This window comes from Melospiza melodia, chromosome 3, assembly GCF_035770615.1.
Source record: "Melospiza melodia melodia isolate bMelMel2 chromosome 3, bMelMel2.pri, whole genome shotgun sequence".
In the NCBI taxonomy this organism is placed as follows: Eukaryota; Metazoa; Chordata; class Aves; order Passeriformes; family Passerellidae; genus Melospiza; species Melospiza melodia.
In genome coordinates, this window is record NC_086196.1 from 116,570,822 (window position 1) to 116,595,226 (window position 24,405).

At 50.2% G+C, this 24,405-nt stretch overlaps 1 protein-coding gene across 3 annotated transcripts in view; it reads right to left on the reverse strand.

The window, feature by feature from the left end:
- Positions 1-288: 288 nt before the first annotated feature.
- PAK5 (p21 (RAC1) activated kinase 5) overlaps positions 289-24,405 on the reverse strand; it is a 299,053-nt gene continuing 274,936 nt past the window's right edge. For all 3 annotated transcript variants that reach the window (XM_063152843.1, XM_063152841.1, XM_063152842.1), the window contains 7 exons: positions 18,266-19,063; positions 12,514-12,996; positions 9,264-9,397; positions 7,467-7,593; positions 4,880-5,005; positions 2,899-3,033; positions 289-2,365 (listed from right to left, as the gene is read on the reverse strand). In XM_063152843.1, coding sequence (XP_063008913.1) covers positions 2,210-2,365; positions 2,899-3,033; positions 4,880-5,005; positions 7,467-7,593; positions 9,264-9,397; positions 12,514-12,996; positions 18,266-19,063 — 1,959 coding nt within the window. In that variant the 3' untranslated portion in view covers positions 289-2,209. The remainder of the gene's footprint in view (positions 2,366-2,898; positions 3,034-4,879; positions 5,006-7,466; positions 7,594-9,263; positions 9,398-12,513; positions 12,997-18,265; positions 19,064-24,405) is intronic.

Sequence of the window (24,405 nt, forward strand, 5' to 3'; positions counted from 1 at the left end):
TTAGGGGATAGAGAAAGGGAGGTGGGAATGCACTTAGAAATCACTTAGGGCAGCTCTATAAATCACTATTTATATGTATGTATGTGTATCTTGCGTGTTTATATATAAAAACACTTTTTTCTTTGTTATATATATATTATAATATAATAAGAATAATATATACATATAAAAGAATAGTAGATATTATAAGAACGCTTTTTTCCTTTGTTATCTGCTTGGTCCAGTACTGTGAGACTGAATCAAATCTATAAAGTAGAAAAAACGCATCGGGGAAAAAACAAACCACACTGAAGCTTGAAGTGTTTATTAATGAATTTATTGAACTTGCATGTGCATTTGTTTCACCAGTAGCTGGTGTTCACAAAAAACCCCTTTGAAATTGACAAAACTCTCAGTAAACTCGATGAACACTGCTTAAAGTATCTAATGATAAGAAAGTTGCAGAAAATTCTTCACTTGTACAGCCTAAAATGTGCTGAATATTGAAGAAAAAACTCCCATCAACCCCCTTTTTATCCAAAGATGGTTACAAAAGGTAATTCTGTAGCTAGTACTAAGTTGTGCCGTTGCCTGGACTGGTGCAGCCTGGTTTCCTGAGTTGTCAAGACTACAAAAGAGAGCCCTGGGAGGCTGGGGGTGCTCCCTGCTGGGTGGGCTCTGGGAGCCAAACGTTTTCTTCAGCATCTTCTTCAAATGTGCAAACAGGGCTAGGGAGAGAGCATTGGGGTAAGACACTGATGTAAGAACAGCTCTTCCATGTTCCAGGTCATCCTTATCTCCTTCTTCCTTTTTTATTTTTAAATTGCTTCTCTCCCTCCAAATATTATTTAAGGGCAGAACTTAAGGAGCTTCTTTACTACTGGCAACTCTTTTCTCCCAGAAGAAGATCTTTAAGCAACAGCTCCTGCCAGGTTTAGATGTTTGGTTATAATTTACTACAATAAATAACAATTAATTTATTAACTATGAAATTTCATAAAAAGAAAGAAACTGTGTTTTCACAAAGTTAGCTTTGTGGTTCTCAAAGATACCATAAAATGAGGTCAGTAAGAAAAAAAAAAAACTTGAAAAACATGGCTTTTGTATTATACAGAATTAAAAACAACTCATCGTTAATAAATAAAATTAGTTTCTCATCGAAATAATTATGAAGCACTTCTAAAAACTTTAAAGGCAAATCTATTTAGGCCTACAGTTAACATGCAAAGTCATCCAACAAATAACACAAAATTGTACTGCAGTAGTCAACTGTTGCATCAACATTCAGAAAGGTCTAGACAGCAGCACGACTCCTCCTCTCTGGCAAACGCTGGCAGCTCATCCCATCCCAACTGATCCCAGGGCTCTGCCTGAGCTCTGGGGATCCCTCTGGGCTGGCAGGAGGAGCTGCTGCTCTCCCTGTCCCCTGCCAGAGTGTGACAGCAGTCACGGAGGCCGCTGTGGTGGCAGAGCAGGTGTGGTGGCACGGCAAGAGAGGGCTCAGGCCAGCCCGGGAGGCCCCTGGGCCAAGGCTGGGCAGGGGCATTGCTCCCCAGCCAGGGGCAGGGCTGGCCTGGGCTGCCTCTGTCACCCAGTGCCCCAAGCCAGGCGCTCCCACCGGCCGTCAGGGCAGGATCAGCCCCCTGCTCACCCTGTGGGAACTCTGCAAAACCTTACAACTTCATAAAGGTGGCTGTGGTTTCTTTTTTTTTTTTTTGTTTTTCTTTTTTCTCCTGTTTTCAAAAGGGTTTAAAAAAAGTAGGAAACTTCATCTTCTCAAATTCTCTAAGTTACACTTATTACTTAACTAACACAACAGGTACATGACAAAGTACTGCAAGTTATCAAAACGTACTGTACAGAAAATTACAAACTTCTTGCAAAATACATTGCGCTGCTCTGGCCGAGATAAAAAGTGCTTTGTTTGTCAGAAAAGTGTTCTTCTGAGCCAGAAGTGCCTCAGCCCGCGGTGAAGCTCAGCTGTTTGGCTCCGTGCCGCCTCGCCCAGGCTGGCATTGGGTGCGCCCTGCCTGGCAGCTGTGGTGCCCGGCCTGCTCCTGTCCCTGGCACGGCGGAGCAGGGAGCGCTGCCTGCCCCGGGGCTCTCTGTACACACGGCAGCGTTTCTCAGGGCTGCCTTCCTCCTCAAGGCTCTGCTGCTCCTCCTCCTCCCTGCCTGCGATCCCGCACGCCACGAGCCGGGCTCTGCGCTGCCCCTCCCCAGCAGCCCTTCAGCGGTGCCTGTGCTGCCTCATGAGGGGCACGATGCACGAGGGGGGCCCGGCCAGCTTCAGGAAGGGGTGTCGGAGCAGCTCCTGCGCCGTGGCTCGCTGCGAGGGCTCCCGCACCAGCATGGAGTCTAGGAAGCCCCGCAGCACCGCCGAGACCTGAAACACACACGGGCATTGGGGTGCCAAACACCCCCTGCAGCTGTGCTGCTCTGGGCATGCTGCTTTCTTGGGGACAAATGGGACACTGTGCTCAGCAGAAGGGCTGTGGGTCAGTTCTGGCGTTTGGAGTGTTTGGGTGTCCCTGGGGTACAGAACAGCATTAAGCTAGGCTGAGGGCTGATGGAAATAGCCCCTAACTGGGAGGGGCCCAAAGGCTTTGGTGCCTCACATGGGTGTACCAACCCATCTGCAGCAGGGCAGTGAGCTGGGCTGCTCTGGTCCTCGGGCAGGCTGGGAAGCACAGGGAGCTTGGGGCTGTGCCCAGCTCCCTTTGCCATCTCTGGCTGCAAAAGCAGCGCCAGGGTCAGGCACAAACAAGGCCGTGACCGATGGCTTCGGCCTCTCTTTTCCCCGCCCCCCCAGGAGCCCTGTGTGGCACCACTGCTCCAGTGGCCCTTGGAGGTGACAGTGAGGGTTTGGACACGCAGGGTGTGCCCGCAGGGCCTCTGCCAGGGCCGGGGAAGGCTGACCTTGTGCGTGTCCTTGACGCGGGGCGGGAGGTTGTCCCGGATGCGGCGCATGGCCTGCAGCGGCGGCTCGTTGAAGTACGGCGGCTCCCCGTCGATCATCTCCATCACCATGATGCCCAGGGACCAGATGTCCACCTGCAACAGCCCGGGGCTCAGGGGCACTGCTGGCACTGCACTGGCTCCTGCCGCCTGCCCAGCCAGCACCAGCACCATCCATGTTTCGTTTTTACCAGCCGGCCACGGCTTTCCTTCTAGCAGTGAGGGCCTGACAGCCCAGACCGGCAGGGGCTCAAAAACCGGGCTCTGCAGCTGCCTCGGGTGCTGCCCACTGAAAGCTGCACCCTTGGAGAGGCTGTGTCCTGCTGCCCTGCATTCCAGCTGCACTGACCTGCACCCACTGAGCACCCCCCAGGCTGCCCTGCAGCTGCTGGAGAGCAGGGTACACTTCACTGCTCTGGAATCACTTACTCTGTTCCCCTGGAGCTTAAGGACTATGGGAACTCCATTCCAGAGCCCGAGGCAAATGCAAGCACTCACTACAGCCAGCCTTGTTTACAGCCAGCACAGGTAGCACATTATGTAACACCTTTGGAAAGTGATTCAGCTCTAGCTCAAAAACACCTTTTTTTTATTCTTAGTCCTGGCCTGCTGCAGAGCTGCTCCAGAATCCTCTGATGACTGTAATTCCTGTCATTTGCCAGCCCAAATACTGCCAGGGCCAGTTCATTCTGCTTTTGCTCTTTTGCCAACACTATCCTCTAGTTTAAATCCTTTTTTTTCCCCCTTTCCCTTCTGATGGGGAAACTTAATGCAGCCCTAAGTTCAGCCACTTTATAATCCCCCTAAGCTATTAATGGGCTAATAATAGTTGATGCTATTATCTCTGGAATGTCTTCTCCAACAGCACAGATCCTGGGTGGAGAGCAGTGCCAGCAGGGTGCTCTTGCTGTGCCGTGCCAGAGCAGTGTGAGGATGGAGCAGCTCCTGCTCAGCTCACTCCCTTCCCTGGGTACATCAGTATTTGTAGATGTGTTCAGTGCAGGTACATGCAGCGAGGCTGTGTGTGACCATCCCATGCCCTAGCTCTGCAGCAGCTGTGTCCCCAGGCAGAGGCACAGAGGCAGCCCTGTCCCCGCAGGGTGGCTGTGTCACTGTCACCGGTCCCCTCTGTGACTCACAGCTGCCCATGCACGGGCTGTGGCACTGCAGAGCTCCCTCCTTGCTGGGCTCCTCTGAAGGCTCCCAGTGAAACGCGTGCCTTGCCTCTCCCAGAACATCAGGCAGTGCCTGACACAGCTCCCACAGAGGGGCTTTTCCCACCCCCGTGTCCCAGCTGATGGCAGCAGTGACGGCAGGGAAGGAGCCCATGGATGGAGAGCAGTCCTACCACAGAGGGTGGCAGTGCAGCCCTCCCAGCTGGCCCCGGGTGCTCCCCTGGCTCTCCTCCGGAGGGGGCAAGGGCAGGATGAGAGCAGAGGGGCCCTGGCACACACTGGTGGCACCGGGCTGGGCAGGGGGTGTGTGAGGAGCCCGCTGCTTTGGCACAGGCAGCAGCGCATGCCCGTGAGCGCAGCTCCAGCCTGCAGGCTCGCTGTCTAACAGCAGCACAGGGCCTTCCACAATGTGCAAGTGAGGGCAGCTCCCTTCCCTGCGGCACCCCAGGGCAAAATGTGTAAAGCATTGCACTGCTGGGAGTGCTAAATGGAGCTGTTATTAAATAACTGCATCCTGGGGAAACACTTCCAAACCAGGCACGGTGCTGCACTCTGGGGCGAACTGAATCACTGCTATTTAGCACAGCTGTGCAAATGTTCCTGACCTGCACAGCTCTGACACAGCTCCAGGGGCTGGGCTATCCCTCCTGCAGTGCCTGCTGTGCTCACCTGGGATATCCCCTCCTGGGAACCCCCTCTGCAGTGTCCTGTGCTCACCTCAGTGCCACAGGGAGCTGGGAATGCCCTCTGCAGTGTCCTGTGCTCACCTCAGTGCCGTAGGGCAGGCGGGATATCACCTCTGGTGCCATCCAATAGGGTGTCCCAACCAGGGACTTCCTCCTGGGGACCTCCTTTGACACTTGGGCACAGAAGCCGAAGTCAGACAATTTTATCTGTGGAAAGAAGAAGAAAAAGCCCCTCCTGAGTGAGAGGACAAAGCCCTCCCAGGCACAGCTGCAGCACAGGGACAGGGGTGGGGCTGCAGTGCTTTCCTGGGCAGGGCAGCAGCCCGGCTCTGGAGGAGGGGCTGGGATGGGAGCCCAGCCTCGGGAACACACAGCACATTAAAGCGAAGGGGAGATGGAGGAGGGTGCCACTGGTGCTCATTCCTGATGTCATCTGTCACAGCCCATTGCCTCTCCACCAGCAAAGGATGGGGAGGTGATACATGGCTTATAACACTTAAAAATAAAAGGAAAACACAATATTCCAAACAGGACCCCCATGCTTGTAGTTATGTATGTGTGATATCCAGTAATACACATATTCCAAGTGACACCCAGCCCTCCTGTGGCTCACACCAGTTTGTACAATCTCTGGGTTTGCCAGAAAATGTGGGGAACAAGTGCCATTCCCCCCACTCCTTTTTATCACCCATAGAAAATAAAACCCTTCCAAGGGTCTGCCAGGCCCAGGACCTCCCACGGGGCTGTCACTGAGGGAGTTCCCTCTCTGGGCAGCAGGAGAGCAGAGCTGGAGGAGGCAGGGGGGCTACAGCACTCCTTGCCCTAGAGTGAACCTGGTCCCTTTGCTGGCAGCTCAGGAATCACTGCTGTCCTTGAGCAGCTGTGGCAGTGACCTGAAATAGAAATTATGGGATACACGAGCACTCCCGAGAGCAGCTCCTGCTGCATCATGTGCCTGGCTCACACTTTTATGACTGTTTTTTTTTAACAACAAAAATTATGGAAAATTATCACCTCCCCCTCTCTGTCGCTGTACAATGCCAAGGTGAAAGTTCCACAACAAGCTGCTCTGAGGGTTGGTGGCATCACCCCTTCCAGAAACAGCTTGATCCTTAAGGCTAAAATCTTTTTTTTTACCTCTCCAAGGACTTACTTGGAGGCCTGGAAGCTTTCCAAGGGATATTCCTGGACATTTTCCTACTCTCCATCCCTGCCCAGTCCAATGGTGACCCACGCCCCAGGTCCCCAGGCTGTGTATCCCACCAAGTACTCCGTGTCTGGGGATACAGAGGGAGCCCAAACAGCCCCAGGACAGCTGGAGTGGGAAGCTGCATAAATCCCTGCACTGTGTAGGCATATTGTCAGCACTCACTTTTGGATTCCGCACAGACATTACTTTTTTTTAAAGTTACGGATATTATTTTTAACGGAATTACAAAATGATTGTTGGTATTTCTAAAACAAAGCCAATAATAGCCAAGTGCTCCACGCTAAATGTATTTCTCAGTTTACAGGATGAAGAATGGAAGAAATAATGCATATTTTGGAAGCAGAGCCCAATCTTCTTTTGTAGCAGCACAAGAGGTTTTGCATATCTATTGCTCATTGGAGTACATAAAAGACGAGGATTTTCTAAAAAAAGATAATTGCACAACACAGCCATGAAGAAATCTGCAATGCAGATAATGAGGACTGGAGTAATGAGTATAATGAGGCACTGTATGCAGATCCTGAGCACAGATCAGATGTTATTCCAGCAACATGAACTGAAATCACAACTGAACAGCTCCTACACACGTGGGATTGGCTTTCCTTGACAGGATTAAGAGGAGCAGCCTGTGGCTGCTGCAGGAAGAAAATCCCTCTCCCTTGGTGAGTGGGCATCAAATTGGACAGGCCAGCCTTTGGCTACGGACTCAGAGCAGGCCTGGAAGCCAAGAGCTTTACCTGGGGAAGGGGAAGTCTGGATCTGCTGCCAAACCAAAGCTCTTGGGCTCAGTCCAACCCTCAGGTCTTGCCTTAGACAGGTGTGTAAGGCCAGGGGAGCAACCCTAATTTTTTCTGTGTGTAAACCACATTTTGTTTAGTGAGCAAGCCTTGTGCAGCATTCTGTGCCCTTCCCCCCCTGCTCATTAACAACACAAAGGCACAGCAAGTAACACACATGGAAGTGTGGGACAGCTTTTACCAGGCATCTTGGAAGTCTGAAAGCTACTCTTACCATCTGGGGAGGGTTTCAGCAGTAATGCAGATTATTTACTATTTGCATAGACTGATGCTAGCCTCCCAGCCAGCCTGGGGAAGCAGAGCACATGTACAGAAACTGCTGAGTAAATGATAACTAAGTGTGGTACAAAGGAAGCGTTTTTGGAAGGCATCAGGGTAGGAGTGGTGCAGTCCAAACAGAGGTCTCCCATCACTGATCATCACCCTTACTGCCTAGCTTCCTCTGCCACTGCGTCTGAGGCTCCAGTTCCTCCCCAAGGGCTCTGCCTGCAGCACAGATGCCAATCACCAGCGAGGCCAGGTCCATGTTCCTCGGATGCAGCTTCTCCCACGAGTTATTCCCAGGCTCTAGCAGGTTCCCTGTGTGTCCCCCGCCGTGCCCAGGTTCCCCGAGTCACTCCCACCCCGTGGTGCCCCACGCTGTCGCTCAGCCCGGGCTCACCCTGCCGTCGCTGGTGAGCAGGATGGAGTCGCTCTTGATGTCGCGGTGGATGACGCCCTGGTGGTGCAGGTAGGACAGGGCGCGCAGCACGGACACGCACACCGTGGCGATCTGCTCCTCGTTCATCCTGCAAGGGCGGCACACACGCACAGCTCAGCCTGGGGAGGGGAGGGGAGGCACCGGCTCCACCACAGATCTGCCTGCAGCGCCTCTGGGGCCGCTCCTGCTCCTGATTCTGGGAGCTGAGGCTGGGGACCGGCCCTGCAGCGAGCTCTGCATTAGTGCCAAAAGCCGAGTGTGCACGTGCTGGGGTCTCTGGGAAAGCACAGAAATTTCCCTCTGGGAAATCACAGAAATGCCTTATTTACAGTAAGCTCGCTGCTTGCCAAGCAGGCTTCGCTACTGGGATGGGAACAGGTGTGGAATAAATAAATATGAGGAAAACCACCCTTAATTGTGCAGGCAAAACATCAGACCCTGGGTTGTAGCTCTTTGAGAGCACTTTCATGCCTTCCTATAAAAATATTCTGGGTATTTCAGCAGAAAAACAAACAAGAGTCCTCATTTCTGTGCACAGCTGAAAAACCCATTGTGGGGTCATTCTCTCAGCTACAGTGCAATGCCTGGGATGGGCTGGGCACCCTGTGCCACTGCCCCATCCCCAATGTCCCCAGCATCTCTTTTACACGAGCAGAAGAACACCTGTGGAGATTTCTGCTTTAATTTGTGCCGTTTGCAGTATTTTAGCAGGATCTTTGAGGGAAGGTCATGCAATGTAAAAAAAAAAAAAACACCCAGCATATTAAGAAAAGACTGTTTTGAGTTAAAAATAGATGACAGCTCTTAAGAAGTGCTGTCCTGGGAGCATCTGTTTGCTGTCAAACTTCTGTCAGAAACATTTAAGATAGAGCTTTTAACAGTTTGGCAAATACTTGCCATACTGTGATTTATTTCAGCACATAAGCTAACACTCAAAACACCTGTGTTATAACTCTTGGTAAGACCTAAGAGCACCATTTAACTGGGACAGAACACAAATTTTCTCATTTATAATTCCTTGCTTTTGTTCTTGCTCCCCTAAATATTCTCCCACTGGTTTGGTGTGGAAATTCTAATTTTCTTTCATTCAAGAAGAAATTAAATAAAGAATCCCTCTTCCCTGTCTCATTTTATCCATCTCATCAGAAGCAGATGAGCAAAGAGCAGATGTAAAGAGGGCTGTAAAATCTAATGTCTGCCTTCAGCAGAGGCAGAGCAGTTCCATACACTGCAGCTCTTGTGCTGGCCAATTTCCTACTTTAAAGGTGGGAAATTAACTGAAATATGGGAATGTGCTCCACCATAAGCACAAAATATTCTGACATAAAAATACTTTTCCCCTTATGTTTTGGGCTTGGTTTGCAGATAACCTTTGTGAAGAGAAATCACCCTTAGAGCAGAAGTGGTTATGACAGCAAACCCAAAAATACAGATCACCAAACAGGGAGAAGGGAAAATAACTTTTTTTTTTTTTTTTTCCATTCTAGGAAGTAATGGATAAGAGCTGTGTTGGTGCTAAACCTCTTCCCAAAGTGTTAGCAGATCCCCATCCCCACCAGGCCCTCCCAGGTGTTTCCTTCCCTTTGGTTCAGCAAATGCTGCTGCTCGCAGGAGTTCAGCTGCACCTCTGCTTACTGATGGTGGCACAGCAAGCGTGTACCAATGGGCTCAGTTCAGGTACATATAAATAGATGGATGTGTGTTCTCTAAGTGTCTCTGTGTGTGTTCTGTGCAGACTGCTCTCTGTGCCCAGCCCACCTGGTGTGAGTGACGATGTCGGTCAGGGCGCCGCCCTCCAGGAACTCCATCACCACCCAGAGCTCGTCCCCCACCAGGTAACTGTTGTACATGTCCACCACGTTCTCGTGGTGGTAATCCCTCATGATCACCACCTGCAGGGGCACAAAGGGACAGCTGCCAGTGCCACGGCCTCCAGTGGCACTTGGTGTCACCTTCTTTGTCACCGGTGCTGAGGGAAGGATCTGCGATGAATCACATCCTCCTCATCCTCACGCCAGCACATAAACAACATCAGAATATTTACATAAAAATATCAGTCCTTGTAAGTGCATCAGGGGGAAAAAGAATCTCTGGCTGTTAGAGTATAAACAGTAGGTAATTGTTTTATTTCAGCCTGCAGGAACAGACCTGTTTATTTAATTGGTTTTTTATTGCCAATTGCTTTCAGTACAACAGATTCTTTTTCTGACCTGATCAATCCCTCAACACATCAAAGTCCTTTTTATCACATAGTAAATGGTACTTTGCACAGATTTTCAACAGATTGCTGGAGTAAGGGCCCAGAAAACTCACTCAAAGAGACTTTTAAAAGGCTTACTACTGCTTTTTGTGTACTCTGAGTTAGAGACATGGGAGAAATACCAACAAGAAATTCTCAAGAGATCAAACAACAAAAAACTTCACTGGCAGCTTAAGAAAAATCAGAGAACTTCGGTAAAAGGTTTTGTTCAACACACAGTGAGGGCAGCCCAGCCAGGACGGTGCCCATGACCTCAGGAGACTGAGGGAGTCAGAGTGGTAAGCATGAGAGAGAGAGCACAGCCAGGCAAGGCTCCATCACAGACAGACACAGGGACTCCAAAACAGACAGAGGGACTCCATCACAGACACAGGGACTCCAAAACAGACAGAGGGACTCCATCACAGACACAGGGACTCCATAGCAGACACACAGAGGGACTCCATCACAGACACAGGGACTCCATAGCAGACACACAGAGGGACTCCATCACAGACAGACACAGGGACTCCAAAACAGACACAGGGACTCCACCACAGACACAGGGACTCCATCACAGACAGACAGAGGGACTCCATCACAGACACAGGGACTCCATAGCAGACACACAGAGGGACTCCATCACAGACAGACAGAGGGACTCCATCACAGACAGACAGAGGGACTCCATCACAGACACAGGGACTCCATCACAGACAGACAGAGGGACTCCACCACAGACAGACAGAGGGACTCCATCACAGACAGAGGGACTCCATCACAGACACAGGGACTCCATAGCAGACACACAGAGGGACTCCATCACAGACAGACAGAGGGACTCCATCACAGACACAGGGACTCCATAGCAGACACACAGAGGGACTCCATCACAGACAGACAGAGGGACTCCATCACAGACAGACAGAGGGACTCCATCACAGACACAGGGACTCCATCACAGACAGACAGAGGGACTCCACCACAGACAGACAGAGGGACTCCATCACAGACAGAGGGACTCCATCACAGACACAGGGACTCCATAGCAGACACACAGAGGGACTCCATCACAGACAGACAGAGGGACTCCATCACAGACACAGGGACTCCATCACAGACAGACAGAGGGACTCCATCACAGACACAGGGACTCCATCACAGACAGACAGAGGGACTCCATCACAGACACAGGGACTCCATCACAGACAGACAGAGGGACTCCATCACAGACAGACAGAGGGACTCCACCACAGACAGACAGAGGGACTCCATCACAGACAGAGGGACTCCATCACAGACACAGGGACTCCATAGCAGACACACAGAGGGACTCCATCACAGACAGACAGAGGGACTCCATCACAGACACAGGGACTCCATCACAGACAGACAGAGGGACTCCATCACAGACACAGGGACTCCATCACAGACAGACAGAGGGACTCCATCACAGACACAGGGACTCCATCACAGACAGACAGAGGGACTCCACCACAGACAGACAGAGGGACTCCATCACAGACAGAGGGACTCCATCACAGACACAGGGACTCCACCACAGACAGACAGAGGGACTCCATCACAGACAGACACAGGGACTCCATCACAGAAAGACAGAGGGACTCCATCACAGAAAGACAGAGGGACTCCACCACAGACAGACACAGGGACTCCACCACAGACACAGGGACTCCATCCCTGCTGCAGGAGATTCTCAGATGACACGAGTGACTGGAGTGTGGCAGGGAAGCAGCTTGGTGCTGCACAGCATGCAGGAGCTGCTTCAAGCTGTCAGAGATGCTCAGTTAGAGCCAGCCCAGCCTCCAGAGAGGCAAAGCCAAGCCCAAATAACTAGCACAGTCCTGCACTGTGTAAAGAACTGGTTGAAGTTTGCTGTTTAATATTGTAATTAAAAATGTGATGTTTTCAAAGGTTTTAAAGAATCCAATCTGTTGTGCTGAGGGAAGATACACAGTGTATAGGAAACAAAACATAGAATTAAAAGGTTCATTCTCACAGGAGGCTTCCTTGGGAGTGGTTTTGGTATTGATCAGATATTTACAAGTGATCTCAAAAAGGCAGCAGTGAACACACCCCACCAGATGCCTTACTTAAGGGAGTAAGAAGTTAAAAAAAGGAGAAACTCTGTAGGTTGCAGAAGGTACTGTCAAGCCCCAAACAAACCGGCTGAAAAAATGGCAAATGAAAACCAGTGCTCTGAAATTTAAAATAACATACACAGGTAAAAGACCTGTGGGCTCTGAGCTGGCTGCAAGCACTCAGGAGAGGAGATGTGGGAATTAACTCAGATAATTCCATGCAAAAGGACTCACAGCTCTTAGCTTAGTACCATCAACAGAGCACAGGGAGTGCTGATGGTGAGGAGAGGAAGGAGGGAGGAAACAAAAAGCACGTGTATGCCAGAAATACAGCACACACGCTCTGGAATGGCCTGGTTAGCTTGGATCCTCCCTCCTGGAATAATCAGCTGTGCCAGGAGACAGACAGAAAAGGCAGCAGGGCCACGTCATGCACCAGCTGATACATCTCTCAGCTGTTTCCTGGGACAGCACCAGAGGTTTCAAGCCTGGAGGAGAAGCAGCTGAGCTGAAACTGGAATGGCTACACAATATTTATACAAGCACAGATGTGTGTGGGACTCCTCCCCTCCTTTGCAAAGGTATGAATGTGGCTCCTGATGGTGGCATGTGGCCCACATCTCCTGTTGAACCCAAAGACCCCGAGGCACCCCCCGAGCCCCCATACCTCATTGAAGAGCAGCTCCCTCCTCTGCTGCTTCCTGAGGTCCATCTTCTTGACGGCCACCTGCTTGCCCGAGTGGCGCTCGGTGGCGATGCACACGATGCCCGTGGAGCCCTCGCCGATCTTGAGGAAGCTGTCCAGGTACTCACGGGGGTCCCCGGGGCTCACCACCAGCTGCAGGGCGGCGCGGAACTGCTCGTGGGACACCCTGGAGGGCGCCTGCTCCGAGCACGAGCCCCAGCTGGGCGGGGGGTACGCGCCGGGCGCCAGGCTGGGCGAGCTGGGGTACGAGCCCGGGGACACGAACGGGGAGCCGGGCTGCGGCACGTGGGGAGCCTTGTGGTACGGCACGGGGTACTGGTAGCCGCCGCCGCCGGGGTAGCCGCCCTTGCCCTGGCTCTGAGGTAGCTTGGCTGGGCCCCGGGGGTACGTGTCCGAGCCGCAGAGCGGGGGGCTGACCACCAGCTGCGCTCGCTCATAGTCCACCTGCAAGGCAGACACACACACACACACAGTGAGGCTGGGAACAGCTCCCTCCTTCCTCCCTGCCTGCCCTGCCCTGCCCTGCCCCTCCATCCATCTCAGCCCCCTGGAGGGCCCAGCAGAGCTGGCACAGCGTGCTCCCTCATTGCACCCCCTCTGCTCAGCACAGCACTGCTGCCCCAGGCCGGGCAGGGATTTCCACACCACGGGGCTGCAGTGCCCTCAGCACACTCAGGACATCTCCTCTGCATTCCAGGTCCGTTCTTCTGTCCAGGTACCTGTTTGGGCACTCCAGAGCCTTTGCTGAATCACAGAATGGCCTGCATTGGAAGGGATCTATGCTTAAAAAAGTGTGTCTGCTCTGCATCTGCAGTGCCCTGCAGGCTCTCTGGGCCATTTCCTCCAAGATTCCATCCCTGTCACATCCATAAAACTCGCCCTCCAGCAAATTCCAATCTGTGTCTTACCAGTACCTGCATTTTGATTCTCAGCTCTTAGCCTTATGTTTTTCTGCGGCAATTCAGGGATAACCCAACCCCTTCCCGTGGAGGTGGTGGCACCCTAAAATCCCTGTCATCTCCTGTCTTGCCGTGCTGCCAGCTGTTGTCTGAGGGACTGCTTATGTGAGTTTGATGAGGAGCCTAATTCAATTCAACATTTCTTAAATAATTTTCCACAGCGACACGCTACTAAACTGCAGTGTCACAAAACTGCTAATTTTCATCTGAAATCAGAGAAAATCGCAAAGGAAATTATCCCAATGGGAAGCCTGGTTCATTTGTAGGCTCCTTTCTATTTTTTGTATTTTTCAAGTTTCTCTAAGCTTCTTACATTGAAGGCTAACGAATACTCTACATTTACAAACATAATGGTTTGCTTGCTTCCATCCAAACTAAAATACCCCCAAAAGATGTAGAACAAAAAAGACCCACCCAAAAATGATATTTTTTTCCTCTGTAAAAGAACATCTTCACATTTACAATGTGTGACTCTTGCCGATGTGTGGAGCATCTCAGGGCAGGGGGGCGGTTTGACACAGGCTCATCATGTAGCACAATTACAAATAATTATGGCAATGAGTTCATTTAATCAATCAATTTCAGTGGCAGTGCACAGGGATGGACAGAGCAGCAAACTCTACACAGCTCATGGTTGCTACTATTACTGCTGGCTGCCAGCCAGGAGTCCCTGATCCATGTTAGTTAAATGCACATTAATCTGAATTTGGCAGTGTAATCAAGGACCCAACTGAACTGTGAAATTGAATTCTGCGGTGGAACATCATTTGACCATTTTATGCTAAGACTGAAAAAAAAAAAAAAAAAAAAAGGCAAAAAAAAAAGAAGAAAAAAAATCTGCCGCAGCATCAATTTATCAGCGTGGGCTCTGCACCGTGAGGAGGAGCCTGGGGCTGGAGGTGCCTCCAGTGCAATTCTCTGCTGGCCTTTCCCACCTCCCTGTGAACCACCAGGGCTGCTGGGCCTTCCTTCACTCCACCAGGGCTCTGGGGAAATGGGGAATGTCCCTGCAGAGGGGCTGTCAGAGGCTGCTCAGGGGCTGCCCAGCACAGCTTTAGTGGGGAAAGGGGGGGAATGTCCCTGCAGAGGGGCTGTCAGAGGCTGCTCAGAGGCTGCCCAGCACAGCTTTAGCAGGGAGAGGGGGAATGCCTCTCCAGAGGGGCTGTCAGAGGCTTCCCTGGGAAGAGCTGGAGTGTCCCTCCTGCAGGGCTGACAACCCCCCACCCTCCATCAGGAGCACCCAGCAGCAGCAGCAGCAGCAGCAGGGCTGTGCAGTCCCCTCCCAGCGTGCTGGGGTGCTGAGGCAGAAACCCACACCATTACAGCCATCGTTTACAGCCATCATTTCCCTTACTCCAGCAGGCAGGGACAGCCATCAAACAGAAGGGAGTCAGACACATGAATTTCATGAAGGACATTACATCTGCCAAACTAATTAACGTGGAGAAGTGCTCAGATGGTTTGGTGGAGGGAGGGGAACTCAATCTAACCCTGTCCTATATATCTGTGTATGTAGGGACAAATAATTTATTGCTTTGGCTGTAAATACACCATTTTCTTTATAACCACTGAGACGGGGAAAACCTGGTCTAGAAATTCAAGCTGGATAAATCCACACTAATGAATTATTTGAGGCTTCACCCATGTCTGGTATTTCTGAGTATGCCCCAGGCTTAACACACTGGTCAAAGAATGTTCTGCAGTAAAATTTTAGAATGAACATTCAGGGGTTCAGTGTGCTTGCTGAGAGTTCTCAGAGTCTTTCTGAGGTTAGCATTGCTGCACAATGTAAACCCACTTCCTGAATCCCAAGAAATGCTACAACAAGTCAGGAGCTACAATGAGTAAATCATTGATGCTCTCCTCCAAGGCTGTCCTGATGCAGTGCTCCACACCACAGCAAAATGAACACACTTTTACTCCACCAATAATTCCATTTCTGCTGCTGAATGCAGCCCCTACTGAACGGAGATCCTTCAAATGCTACAAAGGAAAGAAGAAAGCAGTCCTGCATTCCTTCCAGATGAGGTCAAAGGAGCAGCCAAAGCTCTGGCACGACATTCATCATGGCACAGTCTGCCAGGTGGAAGGTGCAGAAGGGATGGTCTGTAACCCACACTGAGACCACAAAGGCAAAGGTCTGGCTCTGCTGCTTCACTGGGGAGAGCCCCAGGACTCTGTTCCACACACAGAGGTGGCAGGCAGCACTCACACACAGCTGCTGGCTGGGATGGGAACACGGGAGAAAGGAGAGGATTTCTGGCAGTGAAGGCTTGGCCCTGCCTTTGCCAGACTGGAAATGTGCCCGTGCTACAGAGGGGGACCCTGGTGAGACACCTCTGCTGAGCAGCAAAGGGGGAGCAGACACCATGGGCCCTGGAAAGAGAGACAGGAGAGGCTCCCAGAGAGCTGCTCCTGCAAAATGACAGGGAAAGGAGCTTGGAAGTAATAGGGCTTGGTGGCAGAAGTTGAGAGGTGCCTGTGATGAAGAGGAGGGTAAAAAACCCCATGCAGCACAGAGTGGCCAAACAGCAGCCAACGATGAACTCGATATCGTGAGCCAATACTGAGGTGGGACAGCAGCTCTGTGTGGAGAGGGTGGCACAGCAGACTCTGCAGCTCCATGCAGGTGTCCTGGAGTCAGCCTGCAGGACAGGAGAGCTCGTGGTGACACAGGGGTGGCTCAGAGAGGCAAATCTGAGCCTCTGGCTTCCTACACTTCCATGGCTCCCCTGCACAGCAGTGGCCAAACCCAGGGCAGGGCAAATCCTCTGATGTAACAACTCTGAAATCCCTGATGATGAAACAGGCACACGTTGACTGGTCTGACATCTCTGACCTGCAAATAATGCTGAAGTAAATCTGCTCTTCACATTTACAGCCAAAATGAACAACCTTGTTAAAGGCACTTTGATGCCACATTTGTGCCTGCAGACTTTTTCACTTACTTTTTCACCCCTTTTAATTATACTTTAAACCCAATCTCATTTGCAAAATATATGATTTGAGATCTGACTCTCATTTAGTAAGCCCATTTGATGAACCATTATTTACTAATGCCTCCTTGAAAAGAAGATTCTTCAGCAATCATCCAAGACAAGAAACTCCTATTCACCTGCAGGAGCTGTGGACAGGTTTGGGAATTGAACTGCTGCATTTACCAGTGAATCATCAAGTTTCAATACACCATGGTTGTAAGAGTGCTTTTGATGCTCTGAGGAGAGGAACAGCTCACAATGAATCTTGCATAGAGGCATATATTTTTTTAAATAAAAGTTGTTACTGCATTTTAATGGGATATTTTTCCAAGTGCTGGAATCCTATAATAAACACCTGTGTCTTCTGTCCTATTGATTGGTGTAAAACTGGCAGAAGCAGCTGCTACAGGGTCTCTGCATTACTGGATTTGCCCTCCGCTTTTCTAAACTCTGACAAAATGACTGCTCTCAATAAAGGAAATGGCAGCTAACCCAGCCCAGATTTTCCTCCCAGCTTCCAGAATCCACACTGAATGTCTCACTGGTGTGACTACCACACACACTCCCCCCACCACACCCTGAGCTTTGGAAAGGCACCTAAAGAGACCTGGTGACTTTTCTGCTCCCCCCAGGGTTTATCCAAGCTCCAAAGCCTGGCTCTGTGCTCCAGTGCAAAGAGGGACAGAAAGTGCATTGCTCACCCCTTCCCATGGGCACTGCACCACAGTAATGACAAAGCAGCCAGACCTGAGGAGGCACAAGGCTGGCACAGCTCCAAGCCAGGGACATCAGGGATCTGCAGACCTGGCACTGCAGCAGGGCACAGCCACAAGCAAATGCACCGGAGAGCTATCATCAGAGAGAAGAACACACCTCACCACTGACAGTCACCCACCTCAGCACGGGAAAAGTCACAGCAACCCCAGGCTTGGCAAATTGATCACCACAGTGCCCGTTGCTAGGGGAACTCAGAGATGTTCAGAGCAAACTACACTGAAAAGGCACCTCTTGCACAGCATTAGATGCTAAGAAGGTCACCATGGTTATGTGACTAGAGGTGTGAGAAAAGCACTCTGAACTGAACAAGTGGTCACAGCACCCTGCTGCAAGCAGGGCTGGAGGGCCTGTGCAGGTAACACTCCTCATGAGGCAGAGCAGGGACAGATCTGTGGAGGGAAGCTGCCTCTAGATAACATGGCTGAAACGCTTTCTTGCACATCAACCCTTTTTTAAACTGCATCTAAAATGTCTTGGGTGAAATCAGCTGCTTTGACTTCATTTCAATGCTTAAAAACAATGCAGAAGGGAGTAAGCCCCTACTCTCACGAGCAGTGAAGAGCTCATAAACCTTGTAATACAAAGATGGCATAACTACAGTACAAATACTGAAACATTCAGCCTTGCACAGTAACAATTCAAACACAGAAGTATCTGATACACAAACCAGACCAGCATCTTACCTCCTGCTATAGATCTGCTCAGGTGCAGGAACTCCTGAAGCTACAAAAAAACCACTGAAGAGCTTGCACTTACTGGGAATTTCAAATAAAATCCCTAGAAGATGGGCACTCCAAAGCTGCCTTTCAATAAGTACCTCAAACCCACTGTCCCTGCCATCCATTTCCATACACCCAAGTGCAGTGGGTGGGTTTGCACGGCTGCCAAGGAGCAGCCCCAGAGCGCTGGGGGCCGTTCCCAGCCCCGACTGGCACGGTGTGCCCACGCACGGCTCCTTGCCCTCACTGCTACCCTGGCCCTGCGCAGCCCCTGGGTTACCTTGGGCACTCCTGCTGCGCTCTCGGACAGCCGGGGGTAGGTGTATGAGCTGTAGGGATGTCCCTGCTGGTGAGCTTTGAAGGCGCTGCCCGCGTAGGGCATGGCCGGCTCCTGCAGGCCCGAGCCCGACCTGGACCTCTGCCTCATGGCCGGCTGGGGGCTTGCGGGGTCCACGTATGAGGACTTGGGCCTCTTGTCCATGTCCTCCTTGGCGAGGCCGTGTCCCCAGTCAGGGTCCCCGTAGTCCAGCCTGTCCCGGGGGCCCTCGCTCTGCAGCGAGGCCCGGGACGGAGCATAGGGGAAGGAATCTCGGTAGTCCAGGGAGGAGCCGCTGGGCACGCGCTGGTACTCCAGCCTCAGGCCGCCGTATTCCAGCGCCTTGGGCTTGCTCTCCAGGTGAGCCTGGTAATCCGGGAGGAACCGGGACAGCTCTGGCTGCAGGGGAGCCACCTCTGAGTAGTAGAAGTCGCGGGCCGTGACCTTGAGCAGGTGCCCGTTGTGCCTGGCGGCCAGGCTGCCCTGGCAGTAGCGGTCCCACTCGTCCCCGCACAGGGCCCGGTCCCGCAGCCGCTCCCCGGAGCCCTCGGCCGTGCTGTCCGACTCGCTCGAGTACTGCGAGCACATGATGAAGCCATTCTCCTCCCGGGGCCGGGGCGCGTGGTTGGCACTGCCCTGGTGGTGCCGGGGAGGGCTCTCCTTCCGCAGCGAGTTGGAGCGGGTCACCGAGATGTTGTCAAACTCCTCCAGCAGCCCGTTGATGGAAGTGTCCTTTCGAGGCTTGTTCCCCCGAACAATGGTCTGTCAATACAAAATGGCTTCGGTTAAACACTGGGTTTTGTTCAGTATTTCACCAAAAAAAAAAAAAACCACCAAAAAGGAAAGAAGTCTGTATTCACCCAGGACTACCCACAGTAAGGTCTTATGTTCTTCGTCACATATCTCATTGCTTAAAAAAAAATCCTCAATAAATAATTACAGTAGGACATGAAGAAATGTTTAAATACAGTGCAGATCACAAGCTGGGATTTGGCATGCAACCCCAAGACACTCTCAAAAAGCCCAATTTCAGAGGTGGGTGTTCAGCAGCCAACAATAGAGACATCCAAACTCACTACTTATTTTCCATTTGTTCTTATTCAGTTGTTTGCATCAAGCCACACTGGTGGGCTGAGTCGGATTTTCAGGGCATGAATAAGCTAAATGAGAATCATTCAGTGGTCACTTCCATGTGCTATTTTAGCAAACTGCTGGAATGAAAAGTAGCATGCAGTTAATCAGGCACTGAATTTTCCTGTTTTTTTCTTTTTTTACAAAACAGTATGTTCCTGAGTAGCAGAATCCTACTGAGGACTGCCTCTTAGTTAACTTAGTGTAAAATACACTTGGGAAAGAGGGAAAACCACTTAACTCCATCTCCTTGTAACACATAGCATCCAGCAGGCCACGGTGCACAACCATGGCTCTGGGACACCCATGTCAGGGATGCCAAGTGCTGGCACAGTTTGTGTCCCACTATCGCCAAGCCTCCCACAGATCCCATCCCACTCCTTTATGCCCAAAGCACTGCTGCTCCTTCTGGGATGGGAGGTGAGCAGTGTGTGGTTACAGCTGTCCTTCAGGAAATATTTCATTTTTTAGCCAGTTCCACCTGAGGGCTGTGACACGTGCCTGCATCCATTTCTCACCTGGCACTGCCATTGAGCACCACTGCACGTTTACAAACACCCAACAGGAAGAAGATGTACAGATTGGTGCCCAGGGCCATAAATCAGCTAGGCTTCACTGAAAACACGTTTGCTTTGTTGATTTACTTTGGCTAAGTATCTCTGGCTGCATCTTACTTAACTCACTGAGCTTTTCAACAGAGTCACCATGGTCACCCCAAGGAGATTCCCCTCTCTGGAAGTGCTGCACATGGACTGTGGTGTATCAGGAACCAAGCAGGCAGGGCACATGCTGAATGTGGGACACTGGACACCAACCACAGCATTCCAGAGCCAGCCTGGTCACTCTGCACTTGTTCCAAGCATGGTGAGACTGCTCAACTCCTGCTTGACAGCACTCAAGGATTCAAACTTTGTCTAAAAAAGCATTCAATCACTAGTAAGAGCACAAAATTAACAGGAATGTACTGCTTTGTCTCCCAGCAAGAGGCAGCTGAGAAAAGGCAGGTGAAAAGCAAAGCAGTGCTGACCTCACGCTGCCTCCTGCTCTGATTTATGTCCATAATTACTTGCCTAGTTTGCTATTTTGAAGCCAGTGGTACTGAAACAATAGGACAGCAAAAATAAGAGACAGCAAATAGATCACTCCTTTCACCTCCAAAGCCATTCAGCAGGATGAGAGGGATTGCTTTAATTCTGCTCCAGCCTCTTAGGCAGGATGGCTGCACGATCATTCCTATTTAATTATCACATAATAAAGCAGCAACATTCGACAATGAAATGCTTATAATTGAAAACAAGATTGAAACACCCGGCTGTGCAAGGCCTGCCGAGGAGGGAAGTGCCCATTTCACACCTCCAGGGAACCTGCACAAAGCAGAGCTCCCCTGGGTGTGCCAAGGGAAGGGGAGCTGCCCCCTGCCCCTCCAGGCACGCTCTGCTCTGTCTGCATTGTCAGACACCCTCACAAGGAAAGTTCAGAAAACGCAGCTGAGTGTTTGTTAGGGAATTCACTGGTGACAAATCCCTGCAGTTTGGGGATTTTCTGCAGACAGGTGCATGCGTGGGAGGAACCTTTTCCACTGTGGGGATTTAAAAATAGCACTAATAGTAAAATGATCTTACAGAAAATTCTGGTTTCAAAAGAAAAAAAAAAAGCATTTGCCACTGAAGCCTCAGCCTGGTGAAGCTGTCCTGGACAGCTCTGGGAGCTCAGTGCTGTCTCCTCCTGACTGGTGAAGTGAAGGGGATTAAGAACTAAACCCCATCTCTTTTGTCCCAGCATTTTAAGGATGATCACTGGCTAACAGTAACTTGCAAATGTGATGGCTGCAATTCCTATTGGCTTCAGATTATTTTCCATGAGAAAATGAAAATGGCCAGCACAAAGGGAGGATAAAACTTACCCGTTCCAGAGGCACACTTTCTGAATAGTCAGTGCTTTGTTACTATGAATAACAATTATTATCAATTATGATACCTAATTATTTCTAACAGCAACAACAATAATATTTCTACTTGCTTTGGGTCATTTTTAAATTTTGCATTTCCCTTATATGGAAGGCCAGACTTGGTGAAATGCTCCCAGGCTCAATCAGACAGCCTACACCAGCCTGATCTTCTCCAAGGAAATATCCAGCACCATTCTTATCAAAAGAACTGTAGCGTTCATGGAGAAGGAAATTTGGGAAGTGTTTCATCAAGACTGTGTGAAATGCTCTGTATTGTCAAGAGGTTTGCTTGACATTCTATCTGATTGTGATAGAGGTATTCTATCTGAAAAGAACTTAAATGTTTATACACAATTCTGAAGTGCTGCAGGTCTGATCCCCTGTGGAGTGCAGTGCCCTGGCCTGGGCCCAGCTCCCTGTGTGTCCCTGTGGGTGCACTGCCCGTGTGTGGGGCTGGGCCCAGCTCCCCTGTGGGTGCAGTGCCCGTGTGTGGGGCTGGGCCCAGCTCCCCGTGTGTCCCTGTGGGTGCAGTGCCCGTGTGTGGGGCTGGGCCCAGCTCCCCGTGTGTCCCTGTGGGTGCAGTGCCCGTGTGTGGGGCTGGGCCCAGCTCCCCGATTGTCCCATGGCTCCCTGGTGACAGCAGCCATCCTTCATGGGGCTCTGCAGTGCCTGTGCTGCCCTGATAAGCTGTAATGGATCTGCCTGCCGCTGAGGCTGTCCTGCCTTGCTTCCAGCAGCAGATGAGAAACAGCTCCTGTGCTCAAATACTGTATTAACCTTGACAGTAATGAAGTGGGTAATTAACTGTTGTGCCCTAATGTGACCTTGCATTTATTGTCTTTAGAACTACTATACTTTACACACTCGTTGAGAATATATCATCCTTTGTCCTCCTGGAGCTGTGTTTTCTGCAGTCAATGAGGGCTCTAAATCTCTGTGATGTGCAGGGTGAAAAGAAAGGAATTTTAAGGGAAGGTCGCCCTTATGAACAGCCAATCTAAACTCTGATTTTGCCTCTAGCTAGCTTCTCTCTTTATCTGCTTTACACATAAACTAAAAGCACAGCCCATGCTGAAAATATTGTTTTTTTGTTCTTAAGAAAAGGTGCATAAAGCACAGATGGTCAGAATAATTCTAAGTGATGGAAGTATTGGCAATTTATTTTCTTGTGTTGCAAGACATCTCAAAGTATTTGAAGCTGTTCATGACACCACATTTATTCCCAGTGTAAACAAATATGAGCAGCATGTGGAGAGAAAAACTGATCCCTGTCATCAGTAAGAAGGCAAACTCCAGCTTTCCCTGTGAGTAACACAGTTTCACAGCTGCAGCCAAGGTGTCAGAGGCACTTCAGGCTTTCCTCCATGCAATATTCACTGGGGGACAAATTCCAACCTCTGAGCTGCTTTCCCAAGGGATAGTGTCAGAATTATCCTCCCAACCCTTCCACATCCCAGTGAATCCTTAATTACACCCAAATGGGCAAGCTGCATCAGAAGGACTGAAAAAGAATTGTACACCTCCATTCCCTCCTTCCCCTCAGTGGGGAGTTCAGGGCACTTGTGGCACACGGATTAGCCTGCAAAGAAGCCTTCTGGGCAGGAACCCATCAGATAGAGGGTGGGAAAGGAGGCAGTTCATCACTGCACCCTCCAGCAGTGTCCTGTGGGAGCTGCCCCAGTTCTGATCTACAGCTGCCTACAGAAGCAGCTCTTGGTTAGTCTCAAGGAATACACACCAGACAGGAAGCTATGTCAGAGCATCCCTTCCTGAAGCTGTAATTTGGAGCCTGCTGTACACCTGGAGGCCTTGGAGTTTATATAATTTCTGTTATGAATTCCTTCTCAATGCTATAAATTCTCATTTCCCCACAAACACAGTATTAAAAAACATGAATCATTTTGGTATCCCTCAGCTCCCTCCTTGGGGAAGGCTCTCTGCAGACTGCAGTGGGGTTGGGCCAGGATTTTGGGTCTCTGCTCCCTGGACCAACCATGCAGTTCACCCCACAGGTCACCTGCCCAAACCAGGAGCACGAGATGGTGTCACCTGCCCCTGCCATGGAGTGTGCCAGCAGGTGAGCCATGATCCCTCCTCCTGAACTGCTCTGATCCCTTTCCAGGAGATCCATAAATCCCTGCTTGGGATGGCTCTCAAACAGCAGCCAGAGAAATGCAAACCCAGGTAAAACCCAGCCAAGCCAGCCTTAAGAGGGCAGAATGCCCCAGACAGAGCCATGGGTGTGCAGGATGTGCCAGGTCTGGGATGGGCCATCACCTGAGCTGGCTCCAAATCCCAGCCTGCAAACCAAGGCACAGCCTGAGAGCAGCCTGACATGCTGAACAACACCACTGCCAGCTGGTTATATTCTTCAAAAGCAAAATAATGGAAAGCTATAAAAAAAGGGCTCACCAAAACAGCACTGTGTAATTTCCACCCTGCACAGCAGTTTAAAAGTTGGTTTCCATAACAACAAGAGCAACGTTTCATTAGAATCACATTCCCTGGTAATTCCTTTGACATCTTAAAATACAGTAACTTTAACACAAGGTTTAGTTTAAAATACCACTGAAATATCTACATTCTAGTAATTTTTCCTTATTTTTTTTATTAAATACACAAAAATGCTTGTTATATGCAATTTGAAATGCTATTAGAGAATTTTAAATGTTTAAAGTAATTATTCTGGGTTTACGTGAAATGTATCTGATCTGTGCAATTTTATATGTCATATACACACACAAATCTCTCAGACACACAGCAAATGAGTGAAATGTGACTTAAAAGTTTTAATTTGAAAGAGGAAGTGTCTGTATTACTGATTCAGTGATACAGAAGGTGTCTGTAATACTGATCAGTGTTACTGATGGGTTCAACAACTTCAGGGAGAGGAGTGGAGAAATCTCAAACCAAACAATTTCTGTTTCATAGCACTTAGGACCCTTCAAAGCTTTCTTTGATCCAGAGATGGAAAGGAAAAGAAGAATGTCCCACAAAATTAAATAACTCAAACACACTAGTCACA